At 44.7% G+C, this 27,801-nt stretch overlaps 1 protein-coding gene across 14 annotated transcripts in view; it reads right to left on the bottom strand.

Moving 5' to 3' along the window:
* Positions 1–27,801, bottom strand: part of PDZD2 (PDZ domain containing 2) — a 319,250-nt gene that overhangs the window by 53,694 nt on the left and 237,755 nt on the right. For 12 of the 14 annotated variants that reach the window (XR_004967532.1, XR_004967531.1, XM_036309067.1 and 9 more), the window contains 4 exons: positions 24,525–25,026; positions 12,576–12,718; positions 9,775–9,907; positions 8,125–8,280 (listed from right to left, as the gene is read on the bottom strand). Coding sequence is in view for 11 of the 14 variants with exons in the window: in XM_036309067.1 (XP_036164960.1) it covers positions 8,125–8,280; positions 9,775–9,907; positions 12,576–12,718; positions 24,525–25,026 (934 nt within the window). In the remaining 3 variants the exon portion in view is untranslated. Of the gene's footprint in view, positions 1–8,124; positions 8,281–9,774; positions 9,908–12,575; positions 12,719–16,328; positions 16,473–24,524; positions 25,027–27,801 lie in introns of those variants that run through there. The other 2 variants (XM_036309068.1, XM_036309069.1) reach the window with 2 other exon arrangements.

Below are 27,801 nucleotides of genomic sequence, written 5' to 3'. Positions count from 1 at the left end.
CTTCAGGGACCTTAAAACAAAAACTGGGGCCCTCAAAAGCTCTGTCACTCAATGTAAAGCCATCAGTGAGTCACAGTACCTGTAAAATATGTCAGAATTCCTTAGTCTGGAACTAAAAGCATGGGCTAAACATTTGCACTTGATAGACTATTTGTTTACTTTTGAACAGGCTTTAAATTTTTCTACTGGTTGACCACTGTACATGTTATTTTTCTGCTCTAGAATGTTACCCATTTTAGTGGGCGTTCTTGTGGAAACCCCATGGAATAGTCAAACACCCCATCCACTGCACCCTCCCTGATCCCTGGAAGGAATAAGATAACCCTCCTTTAGGTTCTAGATAGCAGCGGTGGCCAACCTTTCGAACCTCACGGACCACCAGTTGGCGACCGCTGCTATATAGCATATGGCTCCTAAGAATTTATTGCACAGAACAGGGGAATACAAAAAATACAGAAAGAAATGTAATTCATTATTGAATATAACACATTATTACAAGAGAGGAAGACTGTATTGTGTCTTTGTATCTCCCAAAGCACCTGGCTCACATGGTGGCAAAGTCAAGCTTGCTGAGTTCTGTGTTGATTCATACTGAGCCTGGTTGTGGGTACCTGAATGCCAGCTTATCAACTTCTGAGGGTGTATCTGGTATTAGTGGGAAGAATGTTAGGAAGAATTAGAAATGTTTGCTCTGGTAGCTGAAGGGGTGGGTGGTCGTGGTGGTGTGTGTGTGTGTGAGATGCAGGCCACCTACTTGCCACCACTAGCTTACAAGATAATTTCCCAAATATTCATGAACATATTTGTTTCTAGGGAAAATAAATTTGAAACAACAGTGTTACCAGCACATTTTGAAAAATCTAGCTACCTTACCCATTTATATAAATTAGGAGGTGTCTTTCTGATTTTTAAGTGCTAAAATGGGACGGATGACAAATGAGACTGGCAATCAGAGAAGGTCGAGACGACAGAAGGCTGGGCAATTAGGAAAGTCTCTTTGAGGAATGAGGGGCTTCCGAGTCCCAGTCAGGAGTGGAGGGAAAGTCATTTCAAGTGAAGAAATCCAAGCAAGAGCCAGAAGGGAGAGGCATGGTTTACCTTTTCTGCAAATGTCATTCACTGAGCTAAGTCAGTCACTTATGTAAAAAGCTGAGCAAGGAAAACCAAGCAAACAAACAGCAAACGAAGACCTAGGCAAGCAAACGCTTGGGTGGGGAGAATTCTATTCATTTTAAGCAGCTCTATTTCTTTGAGAAATTTCTGTCCTGGATTCCACAGGGCACCTTCTCTCATCTTGCATTTTGCTTTGTTTTTACTTCTCAGCTGCAGACTACCGTGTTGGGTAAGGTGTGGTGAAAAAGAGAAAGATACCAAAAAACTCCACACCTTCCACTGCTCACGAAGTCTTCAGATGAGGTGTGTGTTGTTTTGTTTTGAGCACTCATTGCCTATTAGTCTACCTGACCTATGCACCATCAGAGGTGACTCCATGCACTGTCATCTGCCTTATAAAAACCAGCACAGTAACTGGAATGGAAACTAAGTGGGGAGATCCTGTTTCTCCTACGAGAGTAAGACTCTGACTGTGTATCAGCGCCATCTCTATTTCAAGTCTCAAGAGACACATACATCTCAACGATTCCTGTTCTCTTAAAGACTGAGCGAAGCTCATGAACGAATTAGCTCTATTACCTCAGATAGAAGTGCATAAATGAGTCACATCTACTGCTTTCCCTGTGTAACTGCCATCATTTTGTCTACGGCAGAAGACATTTTTATTTCAGTTTCATTTCTGAACTGCCACTTTCCTTGAAGTCAATATATCCTACTTTACATTCCTATGTGAGAACTAGAGATTTGAACTCCCCCCCCCCCACAAAAAAAAAACAACACACACAGATAAACTCAACTCGGCGGGGTGATATAGAAGGAGCATTTGTAACAGGGGGCAGTGCTGAAAGGCATCCTGTAATGGACAGGAAGTAACTTCCCTGAAGGGAGAGGTCCCTTCGAGACTTCTACGGTATTATTTGCATAAAATAAATTAATTGGAGGGCAAAGAGATTTTTACATGCTCCAGCAGCCCATGTTTTATTTTCACTGAAATTTGCAGGAATTTTTCAAACCTGAACGACACTAACAAGCTGACTGCTCACTCAGGGGATTTCACAACGCTCCTCGCTGTGAGGCCGGAGGCACTCCCCACACAGGGTCATCAATTTAGCCCAGGATTACCGCACTAATGCACACATGCACGATTAAGCACAAAACAATCTCAGAGGAGATGCACATCTCTATTAAGCGCTAGCACTTTCCTCCCACACTCCAAGGGGCCAGCGAGCTCCCCCCACGTGGAAATGGCCATCCGTCCCCAGGGTGCTCACCCCACTTGGAAGACCACTGGCGCACGAGGCTGAAGAACCGCATTTGCTTTGCTACGCAGATCACATGGGCTGTTTACTTCCTTGAGAAACGCAAACTGCTGGGATGAAAATGCAGCACCGAGCCAGGTAGCGAGTTGGAACAGGCCCCGGAAACTGTGCCATGGAAATAAGCCTAATTCAAACTTCAGCAGTTTCCTGGGCAATTCATCCAGGCCAAATAATTATTCTTATCTTATACTAGTATTCCCTCTCCCACCCATCCAAATAATCACTTCATCTCCTTAAATCTGAAACCAAACCAAACCAAACAAAAGCCACCCCACGCGTACATCTTATTTTCGTTGGCCAGCAGTAATTGCAGCCTGGTCTTTCTTATCTCGCTCTGGCAACGCGACATACGGCACTGAGCTTCAAGCAACATCTTCTATAGGGCCGTGCCCCCGGAAGTGTGGCTCAAGGAATGTCTAAGTGAACCGAGACCTACGTGTGGAAGTCTGGGACTTTGAGGGGAACGAGGAGGAAGTTCACAGTTGGGGGCAGTGGAGAGAAAAAGGTACAATTGGGGAATTGGGGTCAAGTATGTGTGGCTGCCAGCTTCGGGCTAGTGCCGGGATAATACAGCATCTGCATCAACAGCTGCAGTCTGTGCACCAGGGTGTCCGACGAGGTAGTGAGAACCTCGATGTGCAAGCAGGTCTGTGCTCACGAAGACCCAGTGTGGCTGGGAGACCTGTGCCTCCAGGTTTCCTGTGCGCACCGCGCACACCTTGGCCTCACACCCCGATCCTAAATTATAGAAAGGAGGGAGGCAGTCGGGAGCCTAAAACCTCCCCTTATCTCAAAACCACGCACATAGAGGTTTTGGCCTCATCCAGTCCTCGGCCAAGAGGAACCTGTCTCTGCACTGTGTCATGGAAATGGCCATACGGCCAACAGAGGGTGTGCTTGAACCTGCTGCTCCCCCAGCAGCCACCATCTCCCAAAGGTTTGCTTTTCAAAATGTGGGCGAGCATCAGGAGCGCCTGGGATGCTTTTGAAAATAGTCTCCTGGGCCCCACCCCACTCAGACCTGCCAAACAGGCCCCTCCAGTGGGAAAGCTGGGGGTCCGATGGTCAGCTACATCATGGGAATGCTTTTCTTGGTGTGTTCACCTTTCCTTTCCTGTCTCTTTTCTGCTTTTCCCTCGTAGCTGACTAGAGCCATAACGTGACTTGTCCGGGGAACAAGCTTGCTATCGGTAGAGCTCAGAGGCCTCTCTCACCACGGATGTCGAGCCTATAAAATGCAAAGTTTGGACCAGCTAATCCCCAAGGACTTGTAGCTCTGGCACTGTAGCTCGATTTGCCAGAACCCACATCTTAGAGATGGGCAGGCCCATGGTCCTTTCCCTGGTGCCTTCTGCCTGGTCTTTTCACTCACATTCCACTTCACCAGCTCCCTGGGGAAGTTCCATCCTTGGTCGTTATTGTTGATTTGTTAAAAATCAAGCCTGAAATTCTCTTTATAGCTGCTCGCAGGTTTCAAAGTCTAACCAATCAAACAACACAAAATCTACTCATTTGTTCATGAGGTGCTGCCACAAATGTCCTACTTCAAAGGAAGAGACCCTGTCCTTCCAATTCCATACTCAGAGAAACGATTGCTACATCACTGCTATTTGTGTCTGAGATGAAATGCCCAGAAGGGAAAGGCAGACAGACTTTCTAGTTTTCAGACACAAATAATAAGCACCTACTATGTGTCATGCCCATTTTAAACTCATGGTGTGCTGGGGAAGACGGGCAAGTCAGTGGAAGACAACCAAATCTTACGAGGAGTCTGCAGGTGCATTAGGAATGACAGAGGTTATAGCAACCATCTACCTGTCTGCCCACCTGTCCAACCAACCATCCATCCTATAATACATGCTGAGAGCTGACAGTGAGCACTTGGGATACAGGAGTGAGCAAAGCTGATGTGGGCCCTACCCCCATGGATCCTCTACTAATAGAGAAAGATGACATTAACCAAACTGTCACATGAACAAATGTATCACTATAATCTGTGTTAAGAGTCACCTCTTCTAGGAAGTCTTCCCAGATACACACATCCTTCATGCCTAAACCGCATCATGCAATATGTCCTGCCAGTGTCTCTGCATTAGTAGCTTCTCTCTGTGAAGATCAGATTGTCAGTCAGATGCTGGAAGCTTCCTGTTTTAATACTAATCACAAGCTTGCACATTCGGTGCTCACTGGTCTTTGCATTAAGCTCTAAATTCAATTCACCAGAAAAATCTAGCTCACGCCCACTTCCCATCCAGGGCAGCTTGATTTAACCCGAAATGATACTTTCAGATGCTGCAATACAAGTTCTCAACACCCAGACACTTTGGAAACATTTAGAGTGAACACTTGATCAATTATTCAATTCAAACAACACAGGAGCGACTCTCTTTTCTCTTTGCATCTGGATAGGTATCTACCCGAGAAGATGCTGACTTCTCCTGAAGACTGTTACCCGGGCTCTCACACCTCTGGATGCTGCCAACAAGCAAAGACTCAAACCCCAGTGTCAGACTTACAGAGTCGTCAGGTCCAGCTTGCCTCCCCTTTCCTTTCGAGAGATGAGGTCCTTTATTCCTGCTTAAGCCCTGATCACCTCTAAGTTTTCCAAGATTTTCCCAAACTAGTGATTCCAACAACGTTAGCACTGCTTCCCTGATGTCAGAGGAAGCCGGAGACAGGTCTGCTGATGGATGTGCTAAGCAAACCCTTCCTCACTGAGCTTTGACAACAGCAGATTTGCAAAGGCAATCAGTACTTATTTTTTTGTTGTTAAAAATATAAAAAGGGAGACAGGCTCCTAATCACTGAAGAGGCATCACCCATTTCACGCCCTGTTACACTGGACCTCTTCTTCTCTTCATTTTAGAAGCAGCCTCTCCCTCAGAAGGCCAGAGCAGGGATCGTTTCCCCCCTGAAAAAATCTCATTAAAAAAAGAAAAAAAGAACTATAATCATTTACACTTGAGAAAGGATACCCTTTTTGAGTAGCCAATAAGAACACAAGTGCCACAGCCGTTTTATTGGAGGGCTCTAACATTCTCAAATGTTAGCCCGAGTCTAAACCACCTGGAAGGTTTACTGAGAAACAGACTGCTGGATGCCACCCTCAGAGTTCTGACTCAGCAGGTCTTGGGTGGGACCTGAGGATTTGTCATGTTTTTTTAAAAAATATATCTTTCTAAAAATTCAAATACCATTCTGAACACTCATGGTCCAAGAACATTTAACTAATAAACAAAAAAAAGAAAAGAAAAAAAAAGAAAGAGATGTTAGAGATTGATCTTCAAACATTATGCCAGTGATGCCACGCTTGCCTATGATCTCACTGACAGAAAACCACATCCACACCTCAGAGGCCATCAAACCATTCGGAAGAGCTTCCTTAACTGTGAGCTGCTGGATGCTGCCAGTTTGGGCACTGCTATTTTTTTTCAAGCTCTGAGTAGCTGTAGGGATCTCAGCAGGGGTTGGAGGAACCAGCTCCACCTTGGCATAGTGCCCAATGCGGCCAGTTGAAGCTTCGAGGAAGTCACAGCGTGGGGGGGGGGGGGGGTGTCTTTCCTTTGAGGGTACGGACAAACTGGGACACGATTCTAGGATGGAAAGTCTGTGGCCTTGAGCAGCAAGCTGAATGTCACCCCCTCCTCTCTGTAAGGTGAGGATTTGTATTTAACAAGTTTCCAGTTAACACTGCTGCCAGCCCCCCCCCCCCACCCCCCCCCCCCCCCCCCGGCGCCGACCACTGCGAGATGGGTGACAATCACGCAGATGACTGGAATTTCACTGCCCATCCCCATTTCCCTTTTGCCTGCCTCCATTCTTCAAACTTGATATTCACCATATGGTTTTATCCGAAGCATGGCTGGGGCTCTCTGAAAGGAAAGTCTCATTTGCTGCGTATTGTAGCCATGAAAAATAAATCACAGGGGGGCTCCTGGCAGGCCTCGCGGTTGTATTACACGTGCTCAGCCTAAGCGCTTGGAGCGCACCACCACGTACAGGTGCAAAACCAGTCAGTGTCTGAGTAGAATTGGCAGCAGGTTTAATCCCTCTCATCTGTGGAATAAAGGGCTTGGTAACCTAGTTGACTAAACAGCACCAGGTTTCTTTCATTTAAGGTGGTTCATTAGTGCTTAAAAATTCTAAAACAAAGAGCCTTGGATTGTACACATAGAACTAAAAGTATTCATATATATAGTGCCCCTCAAAATGTACACACATACTTTAAATAATTATAAAGGCAGTATTTATTAAAATACATTTCATTTCCAAAATTGAGCTATCAGCCACTAAAGTGTAGATATGTTATTTTGGGACACCCTGTATATATATATTTTTCAGTAGTTCAGCATCTTTATAAGGTCCTGAGGGCAGACTGTGACATCCGGAAGATCTGTTCCAGCTGCCCATCTCCTGGTCTTGCAGGCTCTGTCTCAGGTCTGGTTCTCCTGGTGGAAACCGGACCTCAAAAGAATGGCCCACAAAGGACAGTGTTCAGGCGCAGGGGGTAAGCCAGGGAAGAAGCCCGGTGTCCCTTCCTCTCTGAGTGCTCTACTCCCCTATGGAGCAGAAGCAGAGGGGGGTGAGGTGGCCTCCAAGGTGATTGCGGGTGTGAGACTTAAAGGCCACCTAAAGTTCCCCAAGTAAAGTGTGTTGGGCAGAATGTATTGGAATTCCTTTGGAAAAACCACAATGATCTATAATAATAAAAGCGTAATATGCTAATTAGACCGGTCAGCTGAACGACCTTTTGGACTTCCTTCCGGACAACCTTCTGGACGAAGCCGGGGCTGCGAGGGCTGAGGCAAGCCAGGATTGTGAGGACCGAGGCAAGCAGCGGCTACAAGGGCCAAGCCCCCTTGCACGAATTTCGTGCACCGGGCCTCTAGTAAGCATATAAAACCATATGTGATTGATTGGTAGCTTTTTTAAAAAAAGATAATGACATTGGCAATGATGGGAGCTGGGTACTACCATCATCTATAAATTAGTATAAGCCCCCTGGAGAGAGCCTCTGACCAAGCAATTCTGAGGGGTTCCAGATGGCAGAAAGGGAGCACCCTGCCCGGGGCTGGTTGGATGGGGAATAAGGGCTAACGAGAGTTTAAACAGAAAATGATACAAAGCAGAGACCACGGAGCCACACGGTGGCCACAGTTAACCGAGAGCCCTCCCAACTGTGCTGGGCAGCGCCTGTAGAGTAGACCACATGGGCTCGAGGCTGTGTAAGGAAGAGCTACGCGCCATGGAGAGTTCTGGTTTGATTAAAAATTTAAGACCTATCTATACAACTTTCCATGAACGAGTTATGGTGTTATTTTAACATTCCACTTTCAACCAGGAATCATTCAGTCTCAGTTTAAATTCACAAACAACAGTTTTCAAACACTCTATCAAGAGTAGCAATAAAACCCTTGTATATATACTATTAAGCATCCTACCAATTGATATACTCACTGAACTTAACACCCAGTTGCTCTCTTATTGTGTTCCCAGTTTTAATGTTTTTTCCTAAATGAAAAGCCTTGCCCTCATAGATCTTTCTGGAATATTCTAACATAAAATAAAGAAAGAAAAAAAATGCAACCATGGTCCTTTGCCGTCCTGGTCCCTATCACACCATCTCAGGCTTTAATCCCTGACCCCAGCACTCCATCTCCAGCAGAGCCACCGGGAAACCGCAGGCACTTACAGCTCCTTGGGTGGAGGACGGGCCAGTTCCTTCGTCCTCTTCCCCGTCTGGCTCCTGGTCTTCGTTGTCAGTCCAAGAGGATACGTCCTCTACCGAGCTGGTCAGATCAGGCAAACTCTTAGACGTTAACCTCAGGAGGTCCTCGGCAGAGGTTTCCTATGGGAACACAAAGGTCCATGAATTACACGATGGCACCAGCAGTTCCAGGTCAAGGTCAAAGAAAACCAGCAGAGTCTGCTATGGGTGGTCACATGCTCCCAACCTGAACACTATATGGAACATATATTCCACACTTCCAGGTTTGCAAAGGTTACCTCAAATGTCAGGGGTGTGCACCCAATTTCAACACAAATCATTTTTCCCCCTGAAGAATCTGTGTTTCTTAGATGAATGTTTCTATGGTTAATCTAAGATCCTTGAACTTGTGATCCTCTGATGCCCTCCCCTGTCTTGCTTTCAGGATACAGTTTAAATCCCTCATTGAAGAGGACAACATCTTAGAGATCTGGCCTCTGCCCAGCTCTCCAAACTCATCTCCCACCATCTTTCCTTCCATTCCAGCCACATTTACTTCCAAATGCCCAGGCTGTCCCTGGCCCTATCACTGCCTTTTCTACCAGCAGCCCTCTCTGCCTAGACCACCCATCCTCTCATGACTAAGGCATACTTGGGCAAAGCGTGAGTACCCTTTCCCACAGGCCTTCCTGGATCCCATCAGGAGGCCTTCCATTTCCCCTTTCTTCTCTAATGTCCTTTACTGTTTCTGTTATTGCCTTGCAGTGCATGACTTGTCTATCTCCCCCATTTATCTGAGAGTTCTCCAAACTGAACACCATTTCTGCTCATCACTGTGGCCCCAGGCCTAGCACAGAGCTCAAATACCCACCGTATCCTCCTCTCCCCTCTGCTCATCTCACTGGCATATGTTCATGAGAGAGATCAGATTGTTTATTGAATCACAATGTCAAAGTGGAGACCGATGATGTCTTTGCAATAAATGCAGCCCTTGAACAACTTTTCAAGGTCAATGAAAATAAATGGAACCAGACTCCATTAAGGTCAGACCTATAAGGGGGCTTCATTGCCCACTGTTATCTTGCTTTTGCATTCTCAGTTCTATTCACCCTTTGAAGTTGAATGGGAAAAACTTTCCAAATTTTGGGGGGTTTGCTGGTCTCTAGTTTTTAGAGAGTTATTGTCAGTATTTTCTAAGAAGAAAGAAGGAGAGGTAAAGTTTTTAAAACTCCTCCCTCCCTAGTCACATTTCATAAAACCCTGATGAATTTTGAATATATGAGAGGGCTTAAACATTCCCTAAATATGAATCTGTGGATTCAGTAAATTAACCCCATGGATATATTCCAGCACAGGGAATTTTCTTTTTCTGTTCCTTTTCTTTCACTACAGCCTTGCTCACAGTCCAGGTGTAGCAAGCAAACCCGTTGTTGTTGTTGTTTTTAATTGATTTTTAGAGAGAGGAAGGGAGAGGAATAGAGAGATAGAAACATTGATGAGAGAGAAACATCATTAATCGGCTGCCTCCTGTACCCCCCCCCCCCCCCCCCCCCCGCTTACAGGGGATAGTGCTTGGGGAGGGCTCCAATTTCACACCACCATCAGAAATATCAAAAAAAGCACAAAATTACCTACCTTGCTGGCCACGACCAGCTGAACCATTCCAGTGGCTGAGCGAAGGATGGCCACAGCTTCCTCGTGGGACAGCCCGACCAGTAGGTGACCATTGATGACCAGCAGCTCATCTCCTAAGGACAGTCTGCCATCCCTGAGGAAACGGAGATGGGAGAAAACTCCCTTATCAAGACATCCTGGGCCTGAGAAGGGACACTGTACTGGAGCCGGGAGGGTGGTGACAGGAAACAGTTAAAACCAGGCTAAAAGGAGGCAGGGCAACCAGAAGTATTGGGATGGGAGTGCTTTAGGCTTTGGTCTGGCTCAGTCCAGGTTCCCACTCAAAGGAGTATGCTCCATCATCTTAGGTGGTCACCTCATAACAGGCCCGTTCGGAAGTCACCACCATGTAACCTGGGATTAATGCCAATGAAATGTCCCATTTGGGTGGAGACCATGATAGAGGAAGCCAGCCCTGAAGGTTATAGGATAGTCAAGTCATTCTTAATCCTATTTGCCATCCTTCCCTCGGACTCAGTCCTTAGTGTTTCATTGAGCTGAGCACAAAGAGAGCAAAGGTATCATTCCCTAACCCATGCCCTCTTTCTTCCAGGTGGCATACCCCTGGCCAGATTTCCTCTGTGGCACCTGGGACACCACACTGCATGTGTCTGTCCATCTCCTGCCCACAGGGTTGTAGGACCTTGAGGATAAAGTCTCTTAGCTCCTTTTCATCCTGTGTCCCTAGAGCCAAGCTTCATCAGAAGAATGAACACAAAAATGAAGAAAGAAACTAATCTATTGCTGTTGCAGGTATCAGACTGGTTTACAAACGTAGGTGTACAAATATTCTACTTCTTTCTTTTCTTTCAATTAAATTACAGCTGACTCAGAGCTTTCTTCCCTGGGCTGGCAGGGGCAGAGTTGTCATGGGAACTGGCTCCCCTGGGGTGAGTCAAGGGTCTGGGGAGGCACACTCTGCCAGAGGGTTGGGTAGGCCCCTTCATGGTACATCAACAGTCTCATGGGTTCCAACTGAACCCTCCAAGGGTCTGGTCTCCCAAGATCCTAAAGGAGCCAGACATTTTTCATCTTCATTGCTAAATAAGGGACAGGAAATCTTGTGAGACTGAGAAACTCCCGGATTGACTTAACCACAGCACCACCGAGATCATCCCTGTTCCCATCCCCTTATTCATTTCCCTCTTTCATTCCATCTTGCTCTCCTGTTATTGACCAGAATGCCCACATGTGAACTAAACACCCCAGAAGCAGATAGACAGACAGACACACACACAACTCCCGGCTAAGGGTGAAGAGAAATGAGAAACCCACTATAAACAGCTCACAGAGAAAACAGACAAGAACAGCTCTATGTAAGCTTATCTCTGGGCACAGGAATTTCCTAATTGCCAACTTTCCAAAGACAGACTAGAACCTAAGGCCTAGGATTAGTGGGAAAACGGCTACCCAATGGGAGTTACTTAAAGCATACATCATTTGGGAATTTAATGATGCTCTCCTGGATAAAAAACGAGCTTCATTCTTCAATAATTACTGTCACACAGATAAATGACAAGTGTAGTAAATCTTATCTCTACTTTAGTTATTAGCCTACTTTCTAGTTAGAGGACTGATGAGCAGGAAACACTTTGCTAGTCTGTACCCTGGTTCTCTCGTTAGTTTTGCATTCTTTATACTAAATAACCTTCAGCTCCTTCAACTCCACCTCATGAGATCTACTTCCGAGTGCCCTCTTGGCCTTGGGCAGGCCAATACTGTTCGGGTTTGCCATATCTCCCTCAGTATCAGGGTGCCTGGCCGAACAATATAAATTCCAGAACACTACATTCACCTTCCTCACCGGTGAAACTCTGTATGCCTACTGTATACATGTGGGCATGCAACATGCACATACCCCACTGTGCCTTGCAAACAGTAGATGCCTTATGTACAGCAGGTCCTTGAATAACATTTCATTCAACATCGTTTCATTAAAATGTTTACGAGGTGCTGTAGGAACTTAACTCTTGTCTACATCAATTAGCCTATGGTAAAACTGGCTTTGTTATACATTGTTCTGCTTAAAGTTGCAGCACCTATCGATGTTAAGAGAGGATTTACTGTACAGGGTAGCAATGAGCTAGCATGGCAAGGGTATACCTTAAATTTGGGGACCGCTACATCCCTGTAATTACAACAGGACTTCCTTTTTTGGTACGAGCTCTGCCTAAGCACTGTCCCTCTTCCTATTGCAGATGATTGTTCAGACTGGAAAAGTTTTGAGGTATGAATTTTTTTCAGGTTACAAGGAGAAAGGTTCACATTTACTTTTTCCCCGTCACATTTGCAGGACAGAGATACGAGTATATACGTGTGCGTAGAGTCCTGACACCACATGTGAACTGTGGCCAAATTTAAAACCAATCACTTTCCCAAGTCACTAGCCACTGTCTTCTGGAAATTAGGATGTCAGGATGTGGTATTCTGTTATCTGGCACAGTCTGGATAAGAAACCACATATGACTGGCATCCAAAAGTTAGGATAAGTAACATTCGCTTGGAACTCAAAGTGGACTAGAAAGAAATCCCATTTCTCCTTGATGGTTTGGGGAGCTTACAATATCCCCAGCAATTAGCCACTTCCTGTGCTCAGAGGTAGGTTTAAATAGAACCACTCAGGCCTGAGGTCCCTCTGTGCTCCAGCATAACCCTTGTGAACTGTAAAGGCCAGTGCTTTGACCAAGTGGAAGTCCCAGGGCCCAGGGACAGGGAAGGGAGAGGATAAGAAGGAAGAGAAAGTAAGAGAGTTAACTAGTCACCTGTGAGCGGCACCTCCTTCCTTCACTTGAGTGACAACGATAGCGTGAGGTGAGCGCTTTGATCCTCGGCCTCCACTAACCTGAATTCCCAGCCCATCCGATTCTTTAAGCAGTTCCAGCTTCCATATCCGGCCAACTTCCTCCTTGGAAGAAAAAGTGAGCACACCATGAAGTACACAGACAGATGCACTGCACTGAGGCAGGAGAGGGGAGCTGTTGGATCATGTCTAATACTCATCACTTTTCAACAGGCATCGCAGGTGACCACAGGAGACAAAATGCTGTGGATTGGAACAAGTCTCGCTGGCAGTGCTGTCCAATAGAATGTTCTCTGATGATGGGAATGGCCTATGTTTGCACCATCCAACATGGAGTCCCAGCCACAGGTGGCTATTCAGTGCTTGAAGTGTGAGAGGCAACTGACACAATGAATTTTAAACTTCATTTAATTTAAATTAAATAGCCACCTACTTAGTGGCTAGCGGCTATGATACTGGACAGCACAGCAAGACTGATTATTGAATTCCCTGAGCAGGATCCTGCTAAGTGAAGCTGCTTGTGCCTGAAACCCAGATACCACTGTGTACACAGCTAGTAATTAATAAGGGAAGATGAAAGGGAAACAAGCTAGGTCCTGGCGCCAGAAGACTTCCACTACACTGAGCCCAGTTCTGCCACTTAGTGCTTCTGAAAGTCACCTGATGCCTAAAAACATCAGTTTCCTTGCCTCTAAAGTGGGGAAAATTATTAATATTTCAGGTTTATTATTAAAGTTAAATGAGATATTTATGGAAATAGGTGGCAAAGATCCCAACATCTAGTTCCCCATTCTAGGTACATAATAAATGTTGATAGGTAATCAAATTACTTATAGTAGTGAAATCTGCATATATGTTAAAAATATCACATTGAATTGAATCTAAAACTTCCTTAGAACATACACCAGTAAATGAGATCTTTGGTAGGAGAAACCAAAACAGTAAATTAGTTGATGAATTTGTTATCAACTTCTACAGACATTGGTATATACACTCTTTCAATACATTAAAAAATTCTTCAAGTCACAAAAATTTATCCTCTTAAAAAAACGAATAAATGTCTCTAAGTCCTCTGGACTACTACCTCTGGAACACCTTTCTCTCTTCCCCATTCAGAAAGAGCCTCCCTGGCCCTCAACATCTCACTTACTAGTAGCTCCACTGATTCAAGAAACATCCTTCAGAATCACTTAGCCTTTCTGATTCAGTTCATTCATTCCCCAGGGACTTCTCATTTCACTCCAAGGACACAAACATATTCACACTGCAAAGTGTTTGAGTTCCCTCAGCTACTTAGCTATTCTGAGAAAAGAAAGCAAAACCTGCCCCGGTGGTTTATTCTGAGTCTTATTTGGGCTCACACCTACAGTTCTTTTTAGCTCTAGACACATGGGTATGGGTCCCAATGCATTCTTCATCTGCTTTCTTCATCCATCATGAAGGTCCAATGGAACCATTAAGGACCCCTATGGACAAAGCCATCATCCCCCTAGAAATAGGCAATCTGCCCATTCAAGCTGCTGGCAAAAGAGAAGGAATGTGAAGCATTTAGAAAATCTGAAATACATACTGTCAGAAACTAAAATGAAACTTTATGCAATAGTAAAAAAACAGATGCTGAACGGTCACTGATGTGCAGCAATAGGAATGTCTGGGGAAATTATTACCAGACAGAGACCTGTTGGATCCTAACTTTTTCTAGTGCTGCTCAGTGGGGCTCCATTACCCCGGCAACATGCAAGTGGGTGCCAACTGTCTCCTTCATCGGCTCACCACAGACACACGAAGCCTGTCTGGCCAAATGTAACTTCAGAAGTCACTGGCTTACCACAGCAGTTCATGAACTTGTCAACAATCTCTATATCATCCCATCAGCTCACTTAGGATTCCACAGTTTTTGGTTTGTTGCCTCTGACCTCTGGAACACCTTTCTCTCTCCTTCATTCAGAAACAGCCTCCCTGGCCCTCAACGTCTCACTTAGTTCCAATGATTCAAGAAACATCCTTGAGAATCAGTGCTACCAGAAGGATGGCAACTTTCAACGCTTCCAGGCCATGAGAGCCAGTGGCCTATCAGATGGATGGTCTCAGAGGGAACAAATTCAGGGACACACTGGTTCTCTGTTGTCCTGGCTCGCTGGGCATCCCACACCAGCACATGGGTCAGCCTGTGGCTGCCTCCCTGGGCCTCACGACGCAGTTGAGAAGCTAGAGCAGACAGTGACCTGACTTGCTTTTTCCTTGGAAGATATGCCAATGGCTTCCGGAGTCTTAGAGATGTGGGACAGTGCTCCGCCCTCTCCCAGTAGGAAAAGCCATGGAGCTCTTTCCCAAGAGCCACGGGGGCCCCTATGAGGGTCTAGAAATTTGAAAACCCATTTGGTTTTAGCCCAAATTAGTAAAAGCCTATCCATCCCCACTACTAGTTACACCACCATTTCCCCTGCCCTACTGTTCTTTTGTTAACGTGTCCAAGAACACGTTAGGTATGCCTCATAGGTGGTGTGACAATACTAGATTTTTAAATCCTTTCAGAAATAGGACTTGTGATAAGAAACATGCAAAACTATGATAACTGAGAAAGAATAGCCTCATGTATCCCTGACAGAAAGTTAAACACACTTTTTGTCAAAAGCACCCACACACTCACTTCACACCCTCACTCCATACTCCTGCCCCTGCCCCACACGAGTTAAAAGCAAAATAAAATACATGTCTAATAAAAATGGCTTCAGAGGGCAGAAAAGACCAGTCTGTAATATAGTCTTCAGCTATACCAGTCAAGAAACACACTACCCCTCACCCTTTTATCCAATAACATATTTTGTTTATTTTATTTTAAATTATTTTATTTAAATTATTTTATTTTAAAATATTTAAAAAATATTTTTATTGATTTCAGAGAGGAAAGGAGAGGGAGAGAGAGATAGAAGCATCAATGATGGAGAGTGAATCATTGATCGGCTACCTCCTGCAGGCCCTCCACTGGGCATCGAGCCTGCAACCTGAGCACGTAGCCTTGACCAGAATTGAACCCAGGACCCTTCAGTCCACAGACTGACACTCTATCCACTGAGCAAAAACTGGCGAGGGCTATTTTGTTTTTAAATAATTGAAAGTAGGAACTCTAAGGAGAGAGGTCACAGAAAGCAATGCAAGTTTCCTTGCCTTGGAATTTCTTGGTCATCTAATCAGGAGTTCAGAGGTACACAAAGGAAGGCAGAGACAGGAAGAGGCAGATGTTATCAGTCTCAATTGTACAACTGTCAGTATGGCATTAAATTTATCTGCCTATAGCTGAAAGCAGTGCTCAGTTAAAAATAAAATCAGTGTTTGAAGTTTATTTGGCAAAAGCTGGTACTGGCCAACAACCAACTGGCCAACTTAAATATGATAATATTAAGTATTATTAATGTAATTACTGCCTCCTTACAGTTCCTCTTGGGTATCTTATACACACTTCAGTATGGTCAAAACAGGATTCTCCTCCCCCCACTCCTGACTCACCTATCTCAATGGGAAAAATACTATCATCTCCTCAAGATAAACAGGATACACAACCCAAAAGCCCACGAGTTATCTCTGATTCCTACTTCTACTCCCTGACCCAAACCACGAGCAAGATCTGTAAGCTCTACTAGCAAAAAAAACCCACATCCATCTCCTTCTGCCCCTCTTCCCTGCCACCATCCTGTCAAAGCCAGAGCATCTTTACCTTGGGTTATCACAATAGTCTCCAATCTGGTCCTTCTTTTTTAATTCTTCATCTCTACAACCCACTACTCTCCATTACACCACTAGGGTGAACTTTCAAAAAGTCATGATGCACTCAGCTTAAACCTTTCAACAGCTCCCTGAGAATGAGGCTAGCTCCTGGTGATGGCATACACCGCTCTTTGTAATCTAGCCCTGCCCACATCTCCCGAGCCACCACCTAATGCTCTCCGCATCACTCACTGTGCTTCCGTTCCTCTGCTCCTGGAACATTATCATCCTTGCCTTAGGGCAGCTGCATGTGCTGGCTGCTCACTGGGAACATCCTGCTCCCAGATTTCCTGGGCTACCCTTTCTTGACACTCTTCAGCTCAAACACTGCCTCTTTAATGAGGTCTTTGCTAATATCCAGTATCAGTGAGCCCCCCACCCATGATACTGCCCAGCCACCATTTTTCACTTCACCCTGTTTTGTTTCATTTATAGAATGCGTCACCATCTAACTTTCTCATTTGTTTATTTGCTTATTTATTGCTGTGGCTCCTTCCATGTGATAAATGCCATGGGAACCTTGTCTCTCATTTACCAATGGGTTCTAACAACTCGAACAGTGCCTCACACATAACAATATGCATAAATGCCATGAAATTAACAGTTCTAAGATGTTTATCCACAAATCTTACAGTTCTCCAGAAGTTATTGAGACTGACGTTAAGAGGCTCACTCAGATGCGAGACCTGCGTGTTTGCCAATGTTCAGCGTGTGAACACTGATCCAGCTGTAGACACAATTGAGTTCTGAAACAGATCCTGTCTAGACAGATGGCTCAGGCTGCGGTTCCCTTCACATGGGCTTAAAGGGCAGCGAGACTTTGTCAGTCTGGTGAGAAAAAGCCAAACCACAATACTGGAGCTATGGACTCCTGCATGAATGCCTCCAGAGGCCTACCTATTCTATTAAGCGCCAAGGACTGCGTGAGCATACACGTGCACCTCTTCATGGAGGCAAATAAGGGGGTTTGTTTACCAAACAGGTTGGCACATTAAAGGGAGCTGTCTTGGCAGCATTTAAATGACCTCATCTTCTTCTGGAACCCAAAATAAAGTTTTACAACAGCATCTTTGCCCCAAATGTGAGAAGACACATCACCCAACTAGAATTTCACTGCAGTAAATATTCTGGCTCTGATTATAATCCTATTCTGAGACTGCTTGCTTCTCCCTTCTTATTTAGAATAGTCTGTAAGCTATGAAGAAATGTGTGATCATAATGTCAAAGTGGCCATCCCTTAGTCATCAGACCAAAATGCTGAGGTGAGAAGGTGGAAGCTCAGAGAAAGGACATGGCAGCTGGAGAGCAGGGCTGGAACTCGGGTCCATCTCTCAGGCCTGGTGCTCTTGGGCGCCTTTATTAACTAACTAGAGGCCCGGTTAACAAACTTCGTGCGCTGGGGGGCCTGCACCCTCTCCAATCTGGGACCCCACAGGGATCAGGCCTAAACCGGCATTTGGACATCCCTCTCACAATCCGGGACTGTTGGCTCCCAACTGCTTGCCTGCCTGCCTGCCTGATCACCCCCTTAACCATTCCCCTGCCAGCCTGATCAACGCCTAACTGCTCCCCTGCCGGCCTGGTCACCCCCAACTGCCCTCCCCTTCAGGCCTGGTCACCCCAACTGCCCTCCCCTGCAGGCCTGGTTGCCCCAAACTACCCTCCCCTGCTGGCCTGGTCACCCCTAACTGCTCTCTCCTGCCAGCCATTTTGTGAACACATGGGGGCGGCCATCTTGTGTGAGGACATGATGGTCAATTTGCACATCACCTCTTTATTATATAGGATAGCTACAGAGCACCTACAGGTGCAAGGCACTGAGCTAGGACAGAGAGATAAATAAGGTCTTTGCCCTTAAAGTCTATTGGGAACACATAGCCAAATGGTATTTGGAATACGTGGGATTCATGCATTGATGAAGATAAGCAGGGAGTACTGCAGGAGCCCAGAGAGATGTCTGAAGATGGGGGCAGTTAACAGGGATGTTATGGAGCCTCCTTGAGAGGGTGTTATTGTGCTTGGTTTCCAAGAAAGGTAGAAGCTAAGCTACATTGGGGAAGGGAGAAGACAGTATAGCGAGAGTAGCATCTGCAAAGGCTCACAGTCAAGAGTGAGCATAGCCTTTTGGGAAAACAAAAACAAAAACAACAACAACAACGATAACTCACCCAGCCCAAATCAAGGAGGCAGAGAGTTAAGGAGCGATCAGATAATGCTGAGCCTCACGCACTATGCAAGCCAAGGTGCTTGGCTGTTACCCCAAAGGCAAGTGGACCCGTCAGAAGTGTTTAAGCGGTAGTGTACTCGGGCCTGCCAGTGCATGCGCAATGAGATGTGCCCTCTGGTTGCAGTGGGGACAGTGGATGATGCGATGAGAGTGGGGACAATGAGAGGGGTAGGAGACTACTGTGACCGCCCAGATGAGACATGAAAGCAGCCTGACCCGACCTAAGGTTGTGGGAGTGGAGGAAAGAGAAGTGGGGTGAGCAGGGAGATCCTAAAGGAAGCAGAAGTTGACAGGACTCGGTGATTGACTGGACAAGGTGTCAGAAAGAGGGCAGCATTTCAGCTGACTCCAGGCCACCACTGTTCCCAGCTTGGGATAAAGGCATTTTCCAGGACATGGGATTGTCATTGCAAAACCAAGGGAAGTTCTGTGCAAACCAGGATGAGTGGTCACTAGGTGAGGCAGGTTTCTGGTTTGGGCAGCTTGTGGGTGGTGAGGCCTGGAACGCCGGGAGCAGACTTAGCGGTGTGGGAAGGGATGCACTGAGGTTTAGGCATGCTGTGAAATAACCAAGATAGAGACATCTTGCAGGCAATTGGTAGAAACTCGGGGCTCAGGAGAGAGGTGAAGGTGCAGACACGGACTTAGGAGACACTACCATGTAGGAGGACACAAGTTCACTCAGTGACCATAGGGGCTTCCTAGAAGAGGATCATCCTGATGCCGCTTCTGCTTGCTGCAAATACCAGGGACCACCTGGGAGACGTCCTGCATGTCACTCTCCTGAGTTTCCCATCCTGCCCTGAAGAGTAAGGCCTTCCTGAAGTCTCTGCTAAAGGCCTAAGGAAGGTGTGGTGCTGTATAGGGCAGGTTACAAGTACTAGGGGAAGACAAAGGTCCCCAGGGACACATGCGCCAGCGGTAAATAAACTCACCTGTCTGGCAAAGGGTAGGATCGTTTCTGTTAAGTGACTACCTTTGGTTGTACTGGTTTTTATCATGCAGCATTACAAAAATACACATAGGTCTAAACAGGCTTGCAAAAACTGGCACCTTGGGTGAGTAATGATCTCTACTAGACGGAATAAGTCACTGAACACATTTCTAAAACTGCTTATCTATGTCCTAGGAGATTCTTATGTTTTAGATGATGGGCCCAACTTTTGTATTTTTAAAATATATATTTTATTGATTTTTTACAGAGAGGAAGGGAGAGGGAAAGAGAGTTAGAAACATTGACGAGAGAGAAACATCGATCAGCTGCCTCCTGCACATTCCCTACTGGGAATGTGCCTGCAACCAAGGTACACGCCCTTGACCGGAATCAAACCTGGGACCCTTCAGTCCCCAGGCCGACGCTCTATCCAGTGAGCCAAACCGGCTAGGGCTAACTTTTGTATTTTTAAAAATGAAGCTGGTTGTATCCTTATCATTATGTGTTACTTTTTTATAGAACCATATAAAATATGTTTTTTGTTGTTGTTAGAGAAAACATTTTCCTACAGCTCTGGGATACAGGATATAAAAGCATATAAAAATCAGTAACAAATAACAGACTATGAGAAAGAAGCACCTGACAATTAAAAGTGGTCTGAACGATCACTATAAGCCTTCTCTGTAATTTATTAAGTCTTTGTAGATATACTAAATCATTAATAAAGCAGAAACGGAACAGTTCTGACATGTTTAATCTCCCATTATTCAAATGGATGGAATTTTCCCCCTGAAAGGCTTAAGAGGCAAATAGCTAATTTTTGTTTTTTTCTGGAAGTTCCATTTTAGCACGACCTTGGGCTCATTCTGGAGTAAAAAATAAAAATCCACCCAGTCCAAGGACCTAAGTAACCTTCTGTGAAGATCTACTGGTTCCAATTTGGGTACTATCTGAATGGGGGGGGGGGGGGGGAAGGGGGGGGAGGCGCGGGAGGAGCCACTTCTATCAATTTTTTGATAAATGTATCTAATGATGACAATTTTGGGGTTGAAAAGGGTGCTAAAACATTCGTGTCTAAGAATATTTTGACTTTCCAAGACCAAGAGTCAGTAATAAAGTCTATAGATTATGGACAGGGATGAAGAATGCTAATTCCAGCTGGCAACTCTCTCCTTTCTATAGGCATATGGCTTAAAAAAAAAATGCCCCAACGGCAATAGATCAAGTTTGTTTTTCCCCCACCATTTTCTTTATATTTTCTTGGATATAAGACCTTGAGTGCAAAAGTCAGGTACTCTGATAGTTGTACCCTTCAAGTAGTCTAATGTAGAAATTCAATTTTATGTTATTTGCCTTTAATTAAGATGAGCAGAGTGGCTCAGTGGTTGCGTGTTGACCTAGGAACAAAAAGGTCATGGTTTAATTCCGGGTGAGGGCACATGCCTGGTTTGTGGGTTCGATCCCCAGTGAGGGAGGCAGCCGATCAATGATTCCCCCTCATCATCATTGATGTTTCTCTCTCTCTCTCCCTCTCCCTTTCTCTCTCTAAAATCAATATATATATATATATATATATATATATATATATATTTAAAAGATGAGCAGAGGATGGTACTTTCTGAAAAGTTTGGTGTTTTTCTTTCTTTTAGGAGCATTTCAAATTATTTTCACTTATCCTACAACAAATGAAGGCCTGCTCTTTAAATTGTATGAGAGTTGCCGAAACCGGTTTGGCTAAGTGGATGGAGCGTCGGCCTGCGGACTGAGGGGTCCCGGGTTCGATTCCGGTCAAGGGCGTGTGCCTGGGTTGCGGGCACATCCCCAGTGGGAGATGTGCAGGAGGCGGCTGATCGATGTTTCTCTCCCATCGATGTTTCTGACTCTCTGTCTCTCTCCCTTCCTCTCTGTAAAAAATCAATAAAATATATCTAAAAAAAAAAAAAAAAAAAATGTATGAGAGTTGACCTTAAATTTTTGCTACCTTAAGCCTTCAAAATGATTAAAGATATCAATACTCTCTAACTTATTTTTTTCATCTTAGGCTTTCTACATATTTACAATCTAATCATTAAGGGGAAATCCTATCATAATATAGTACATATTGATAAGGAATACACAGATTGTTCCAAAAACGTGTATATACACTTTAACAGCTGATGGCTCCTTTGTTTCGTTAAGGCCAGACTAAGCTTTGAACAAAGGAAATTCATCCTAAAATGCTACTAGAAGTTTGAAAATGCAGTTGAAGTACAAACACTGCCTTTATGATTATTCAAAGTGTGGATACAAGGGTATGCCCCGCCCCCAAAATGTATACACATTTTAATAGCGGATAACTCATTAAATTTTCACATTTAACTGATTTGAAATAATGGGTGAAGCCAGACTAAGCTTTGAACAAAGAAAATTTATCTACTAGATTTTTTTAATGGGGATACATAAAAGATAAAGTTTATCAGACAAAACCGGCAACAGTTGACGAACTGAGGGTGCACAAATACTGAACGAAATGATTCTTGATGTTTGCGATTCCACTGCTACATGGTATCAGCAGTGCCAGGACCAGAACAGGCATCAGTTTGAAAACAGGTGTTGACAAAAAATTATTCATTTCTGTAGATTCTTTTAAATTTTGAAAACGAACTGAATTTATAATCGTTCAAAATATGTATACATTTCTGGGGACACCCTGTATTATAACACAGGCGTTACCTGCTTTTTCTAAAGTTCATGTTATGACACTACGCTATTACAAAAGGCCTACAGCAGACCTGTTTGCACTCACTGAAAGAAATCCAAAGGTAATTTTTGCTTTTATGAAAAAGAGAGAAAATAGTGTCTAGTGCTTGTTTTCCAGGGGCGGTTACAGAGGCAGTGTGCACCCCGAGCAGCGAGAACGGCACTGCTTTTACTATGTTAATGCTATTTTAGATTTTGTGTGTTATTTGTATGATTTGGTAGGTTATTTTGGGGGCCAGGGAATGAAAAAAAAATGTTTCCATATCAATTAGTAGGAATTGCTACTTTGCTTTAGGCCATTTCGGCTTATAAAAGGTTTATAGGAATACTAGAGGCCCGGTGCATGAAATTCATGCACAGGTAGGGTCCCTAGGCCTGGCCAGCGATCAGGGCTGATAGGGGCCTTTCGGCTGCCAGCTGGGACCTTCCTTCCCCGGCTCCTGGCCAGAGCCTTCCTTCATTCCATGCCGCCCCCTGGTGATCAGTGCATGTCATAGTGAGTGATCAAACTCCTGGTCTCCCAGTCGAACTCCCCAGGGGACACTTTGCATATTAACCTTTTATATATATATATATATAGATTCTACTTTTGGATGGGGGAGGGACTGTATGTTTATTGACCTTAATTTTGGGGGAGGGGATTATAATATTTTCTTTGCCCTTCATCCTTTTTTGGGAGAGCATAACTTGGTAGAAAAGTCATTGATAGAAACATTGATTTTTCTTCTAATCTGTTTACACATTCCATCCACAAAGATGCCTCCCTCTGTGCAAGGCTTTAAGACAATCACCTGGATCCTCAAATGAAGGAATGTGGTCCATTAAGAGAGGGTTATTTTGATTATTCTCAACCCATTATACAGATTGGCTACAATTGCAGAAATATACATAAAACAGCCTTTAAATTACATTCATTCATAGGGTTCCACATCCCAACAAAGCTGAACTGGATAGTTCCCTCTGGGCTCATTTTCCACCTTTCCAACTCTTTCTCCCATCTCTAGGGTGCCTCTTGAGTCGGAGAAGACACCAATGAGGAACCACTTAGGATCTTATAGCTTCATTAAGAATCCACAGGAGCCCTATCCAGTTTGGCTCAATGGTAGAGCATTGGTCTGCGGACTAAAGGGTCCCGGGTTCGATTCCGGTCGGGGGCATGTGCCCAGGTTTCGGGCTCAATCCCCAGTAGAGGGGGTGCAGAAGGCAGCTGATCAATGATTCTCATCATTGATGTTTCTATCTTTCTCTCCCTCTCCCTTCCTCTCTCTGAAATCAATAAAAATATATTAAAAAAAAGAATCCACAGGAGCCCTAGCTGGTTTGGCTCAGTGGACAGAGTGTTGACCTTGGAGTGAAGGGTCCCGGGTTTGATTCCAGTCAAGGGCACATGCCCAGGTTGCGGGCTCGATCACCAGAAGGGGGTGTACAAGAGGCAGCTGATGAATGATTCTCTACCATCACTGATGTTTCTATCTTTCTCTCCCTCTCCCTTCCTCTCTAAAATCAATAAAAATGTATTAAAAAAAAAAAAAAGAATCCACAGGAGTATCTGCCAAGAGGATTCTTGGAAAGAGCATGCTCAGCCTACAGAAATGTAACTTAACAAGAGAGAGCTGGATACAACAGGGGAGATCATTTGAGGCTAGAAACAGGCCCTTCAGAATATACCACATCTGCTTTGCCTTTAGGTAGTTAAGACCAGCCCTGACCATCACAGCTGGATATCATAGTATCAGAGATGTTTGTGAAGTTCCTAAACTTCGCTGGAATTCGGCAGTGTAATAACACAATCCCATGAAAACGTCACTGGTTTTGAAGTGTTAAAAATAAAAGCAGATGCTTCCCTGCATGCTGGACATCCTTCCTGTGTAATACCGAGGCTTGGATATTTATGCTATCAACTGCCACCAGGAATTCTTGGCCTCGCAGTGGCAATTCTCCTGGTGACAGCAGTGATAAATAATGATGCAGTTCAAGTACTTCATCTGGGCCTCATATGACTCAAATTATTCCACAGAAGGCTTGCATTTTCCACTTAGGATCACTCAACTTGCTCTCTATTTAAGTGGGATGAAATGACTTGGACTTTTGGTTGTTATTGCTATGTCCGCTGATCATTTATCTTAATAAATGTGTTGGCTTCTAAATGCAAGTTCACCTTAGACATATTTTCTAAGCTTTAAAAAAGCAACTTCTATAAAACATTACTTTTACAATTCAGGCTCTGCAATCAAACCAAACCTTACCTTCGCCAGGCAGTCACTTGATTGGAAGTCCGTTTTCCCTGATTTTGAGAAGTGGCATTTATCATTGCTTGTGGGCAGAGGAGTGTCTGTCTTTGGAACTCTAGGCTCTGTCCCTCTGTCCACTTCAGACCCATCTAGATGGGATGCAGCCACTTCCTTGAGAGAGTCTGGGCCATTTTCTAGCTGAAAGGCATGGCCATTTCCAAGTTCTGGGTCTGGGCCATTGTCCAGCTCAGAGATGGGGCCATTGTCCAGCTCACAGCCAGTGTGGCTCTTGGATTCTTCAGTGGCCTTGTGGATAGAAGGCCTGGAAATGACTCCAAACTTTCTTGTTCTTTTCCCCTTTTTCACGGTTCGGTCACCCAGCTCCAAGGTCGGTGTCTGTCCTGGCTCCGAGCTGTTGCCACTGTTGCTGCTGTAAGGAGAATGGACCTTGTGCTTGAAGCGGCGCAGCATGATCAGGTAGAGAAAGCCGCCATTCCAGCACTGCTCAGCCAGGTAACTGCCACAAACACAAACAAAGGAGCGGTTAGGATCCTCCAAGCGGCCCTCTCCACAGTGCAGTGGTGGGCCCACTCAGTGCCCCACACAGGACCCATGCGATTAAGCAGATGGAGACTTAACACTCATTTCATTCTTTTAATCTATATAATTGTGGATGCTAAAAAGGACTCCAAAACAAAGCAGAAAAACCAAGTGAACTAGAACTTACTAATGAAAGGACCCTAGGATAGGTAATCAGAGAAGGATGTTCCTATTAACAGAGCCAATCCTAACACACCATTAAATTAAAAAGGAATCCTCCACTCAGCAATTTCTTGCATCAGAATTATCCCAGCCGCCCATTCATACAGTTCTGATGTAGTAACACTGCAAGCTCCCGGGGTAAAATAGATTGGGGGAAATGCAAAGCTCTGCTCTTACGATCAAAAAATCAACAGCACAACAACAGGAACCTCTGCCTCACAGCAGTTAAAGGAAAAAGAAGGCGGGGGGTGGAGTGGTGTTGGCTGGTATCGAGATGCAACGGGCAATAAGCACTGGCATGTGTGTCCCGCATTAAAGGGGTGTCAGCTCGTTTCTTGGTAATGTTCTAGTCAGGATTGTCCAAAGCACATGTGGGCCATCGCTCCCAGTCCGGGCATCACATGAAAAGGAACACTGATAAAGTGGACAGCACAGCCGAAACCGGTTTGGCTCAGTGGATAGAGCGTCGGCCTGTGGACTGAAAGGTCCCAGGTTCGATTCCGGTCAGGGGCATGTACCTGGGTTGCGGGCACATCCCCAGTAGGAGATGTGCTGGAGGCAGCTGATCGATGTTTCTCTCTCATCGATGTTTCTAACTCTCTGTCTTTCTCCCTTCCTCTCTGTAAAAAATCAATAAAATATATTTAAAAAAAAAAAAGTGGACAGCACAGACCCAGGGACCAGGACAGAAAGGCTGTGCAAACTGTGTGAACCAGAAATAGTGGGAGGAAAGAGGGACCCTTAGCTTGAAGCAAAGAAGGGCCAGCTCAGTTGCTTTTTCATGTATTTCAGGGCTGCCAAACACAGAGAAGCAGGAAATAATATAAATGAGACAAAGCACATGAAGCCCGACACACAATACTACTCCAGATCTTAAAGGATAATAAGAAAACAGAACATCAGATGAGATGAGTAATTAGCGGTGATCACACCAAGTCATTGAAGCTTCAGCAAAGAAAATACTTGCTCAAAGTCAGGAAACCAGGCTGGGCTGGACCCTCCACCCGTGCCATCCAAGATAAGGAAGCGTGAACCCCAGATGAACCCAGGGACATGCCTTCGCCACTGGAACCTTGCCACATTCTACACATCACCGGTTCCCCTGCAAACAATGTCAACAGCCAACTCCTTAACGAGTCAGACCTGCTGCTGGTCTTCATGCGCCCACCAAGGAAAGGCCTTCATCTTCAATCAGTGAAAAACAGAACTTTCCCAAGTATACCAACCCAGCTACACTCCTTCTAGGCCTGAAGTCAGCCCTGCGAGCTGGGGCAGTTAGTGCATGGGGAGGGGGCCAGGTGGTAAGGAAAGATGACCAGCTGTGTTTAAAATGGCCAGAGGCATATATTCCCCATACCTAATGCAATGACAGTGACTACCTAACTGAAGAAGAGAATAATTCTGAATTTGCCATGGAGTAAAATGAACAAAACAGACGGGCCTTTAAACATCAACCAAAGCTAATAGAAACTCTCTTTGATCCTAGGCTATAAACCATGGCAATGAACTTACACATAAAACCCAGGTAGATAAAAGATATCATACAAGACTCAGGCTGTTCTGTGACATACAGTGGGAGGAAGAGGTATAAAGACCAGTCCACTGGAGTTTAGTAAAGAAAATGAAACCTGGTTTTCAGCATAAATTTTCTACAGTGTTTAGATTTTATTTCCTTGCATTGTCGTGGTCTCTTTTCTCACATTAGAAAAAATTCTTGTAAAGGTATAAAATCCTAACAGCGGTTGGCCAGCTTGCAAGGGTTTCTTTGAGCAAACCACTACTATGAATACAATGCATATACTGTACTCAGATGTTATGGAAAAACAGATGTTAGGCAGTAGTAAAAACAGGACCAGGTTGAGAATTAGATGCCCAAAGTCTTGCCTTTGGCCCAACCGTGTAAAACAATGGTAATTTCCCCCAATTTTTACCAACTGATGAATATATACACAAAATGTGGTACATCCATATAATGGAAAATTACTTGGCGATAAAAAGTAAGAAGTATATGCTACCACTTAGATGAAGCTTGGAAACATGCTGAGTGAAAGATGCCAGACCACCTATATGATTCCACTAATTGCCCATGTCCAGAATAGGCAAACCCATTAAGATGGAAAGTAGATTAGTGGTTGCCAGGAACTAGGGGGAGGGGAAAATTGGGACTGACTGCTAATAGGCACAGGGTTTTTTTTGGGGGGTGGGGAGAGAAGAGATACTGGGAATGTTCTGGAATTAGGTAGTGATGAATTAGATATATCCACTTTAAATAAAGTGGAATTAGATATATCCACTTTAAAATGGTGAATTTTGTATTATTTAAATTATGTTTCAATTAAGAAAACAATAGCAAATAAAATAATATTGGCCAAGTTTTGAGTTCACTTTTGAGTAGGTAAGCCCTAGGAACTGTTTACAGAAGAAGAACCTGAGGCTCAGAAATATTGATTCCCTTGCCCAGGTTCCCATGACTGCTAAGTGGGAGACCCAGGCCTGTCTGATTCCCAAGCCCGTGTGATGTTTGCTATGC

Source organism: Myotis myotis, unplaced genomic scaffold (assembly GCF_014108235.1).
Source record: "Myotis myotis isolate mMyoMyo1 unplaced genomic scaffold, mMyoMyo1.p scaffold_m19_p_5, whole genome shotgun sequence".
Lineage (NCBI taxonomy): Eukaryota > Metazoa > Chordata > Mammalia > Chiroptera > Vespertilionidae > Myotis > Myotis myotis.
Note: the sequence above shows the minus strand (reverse complement) of the source record. Positions and strands in the feature narration are given on the sequence as shown.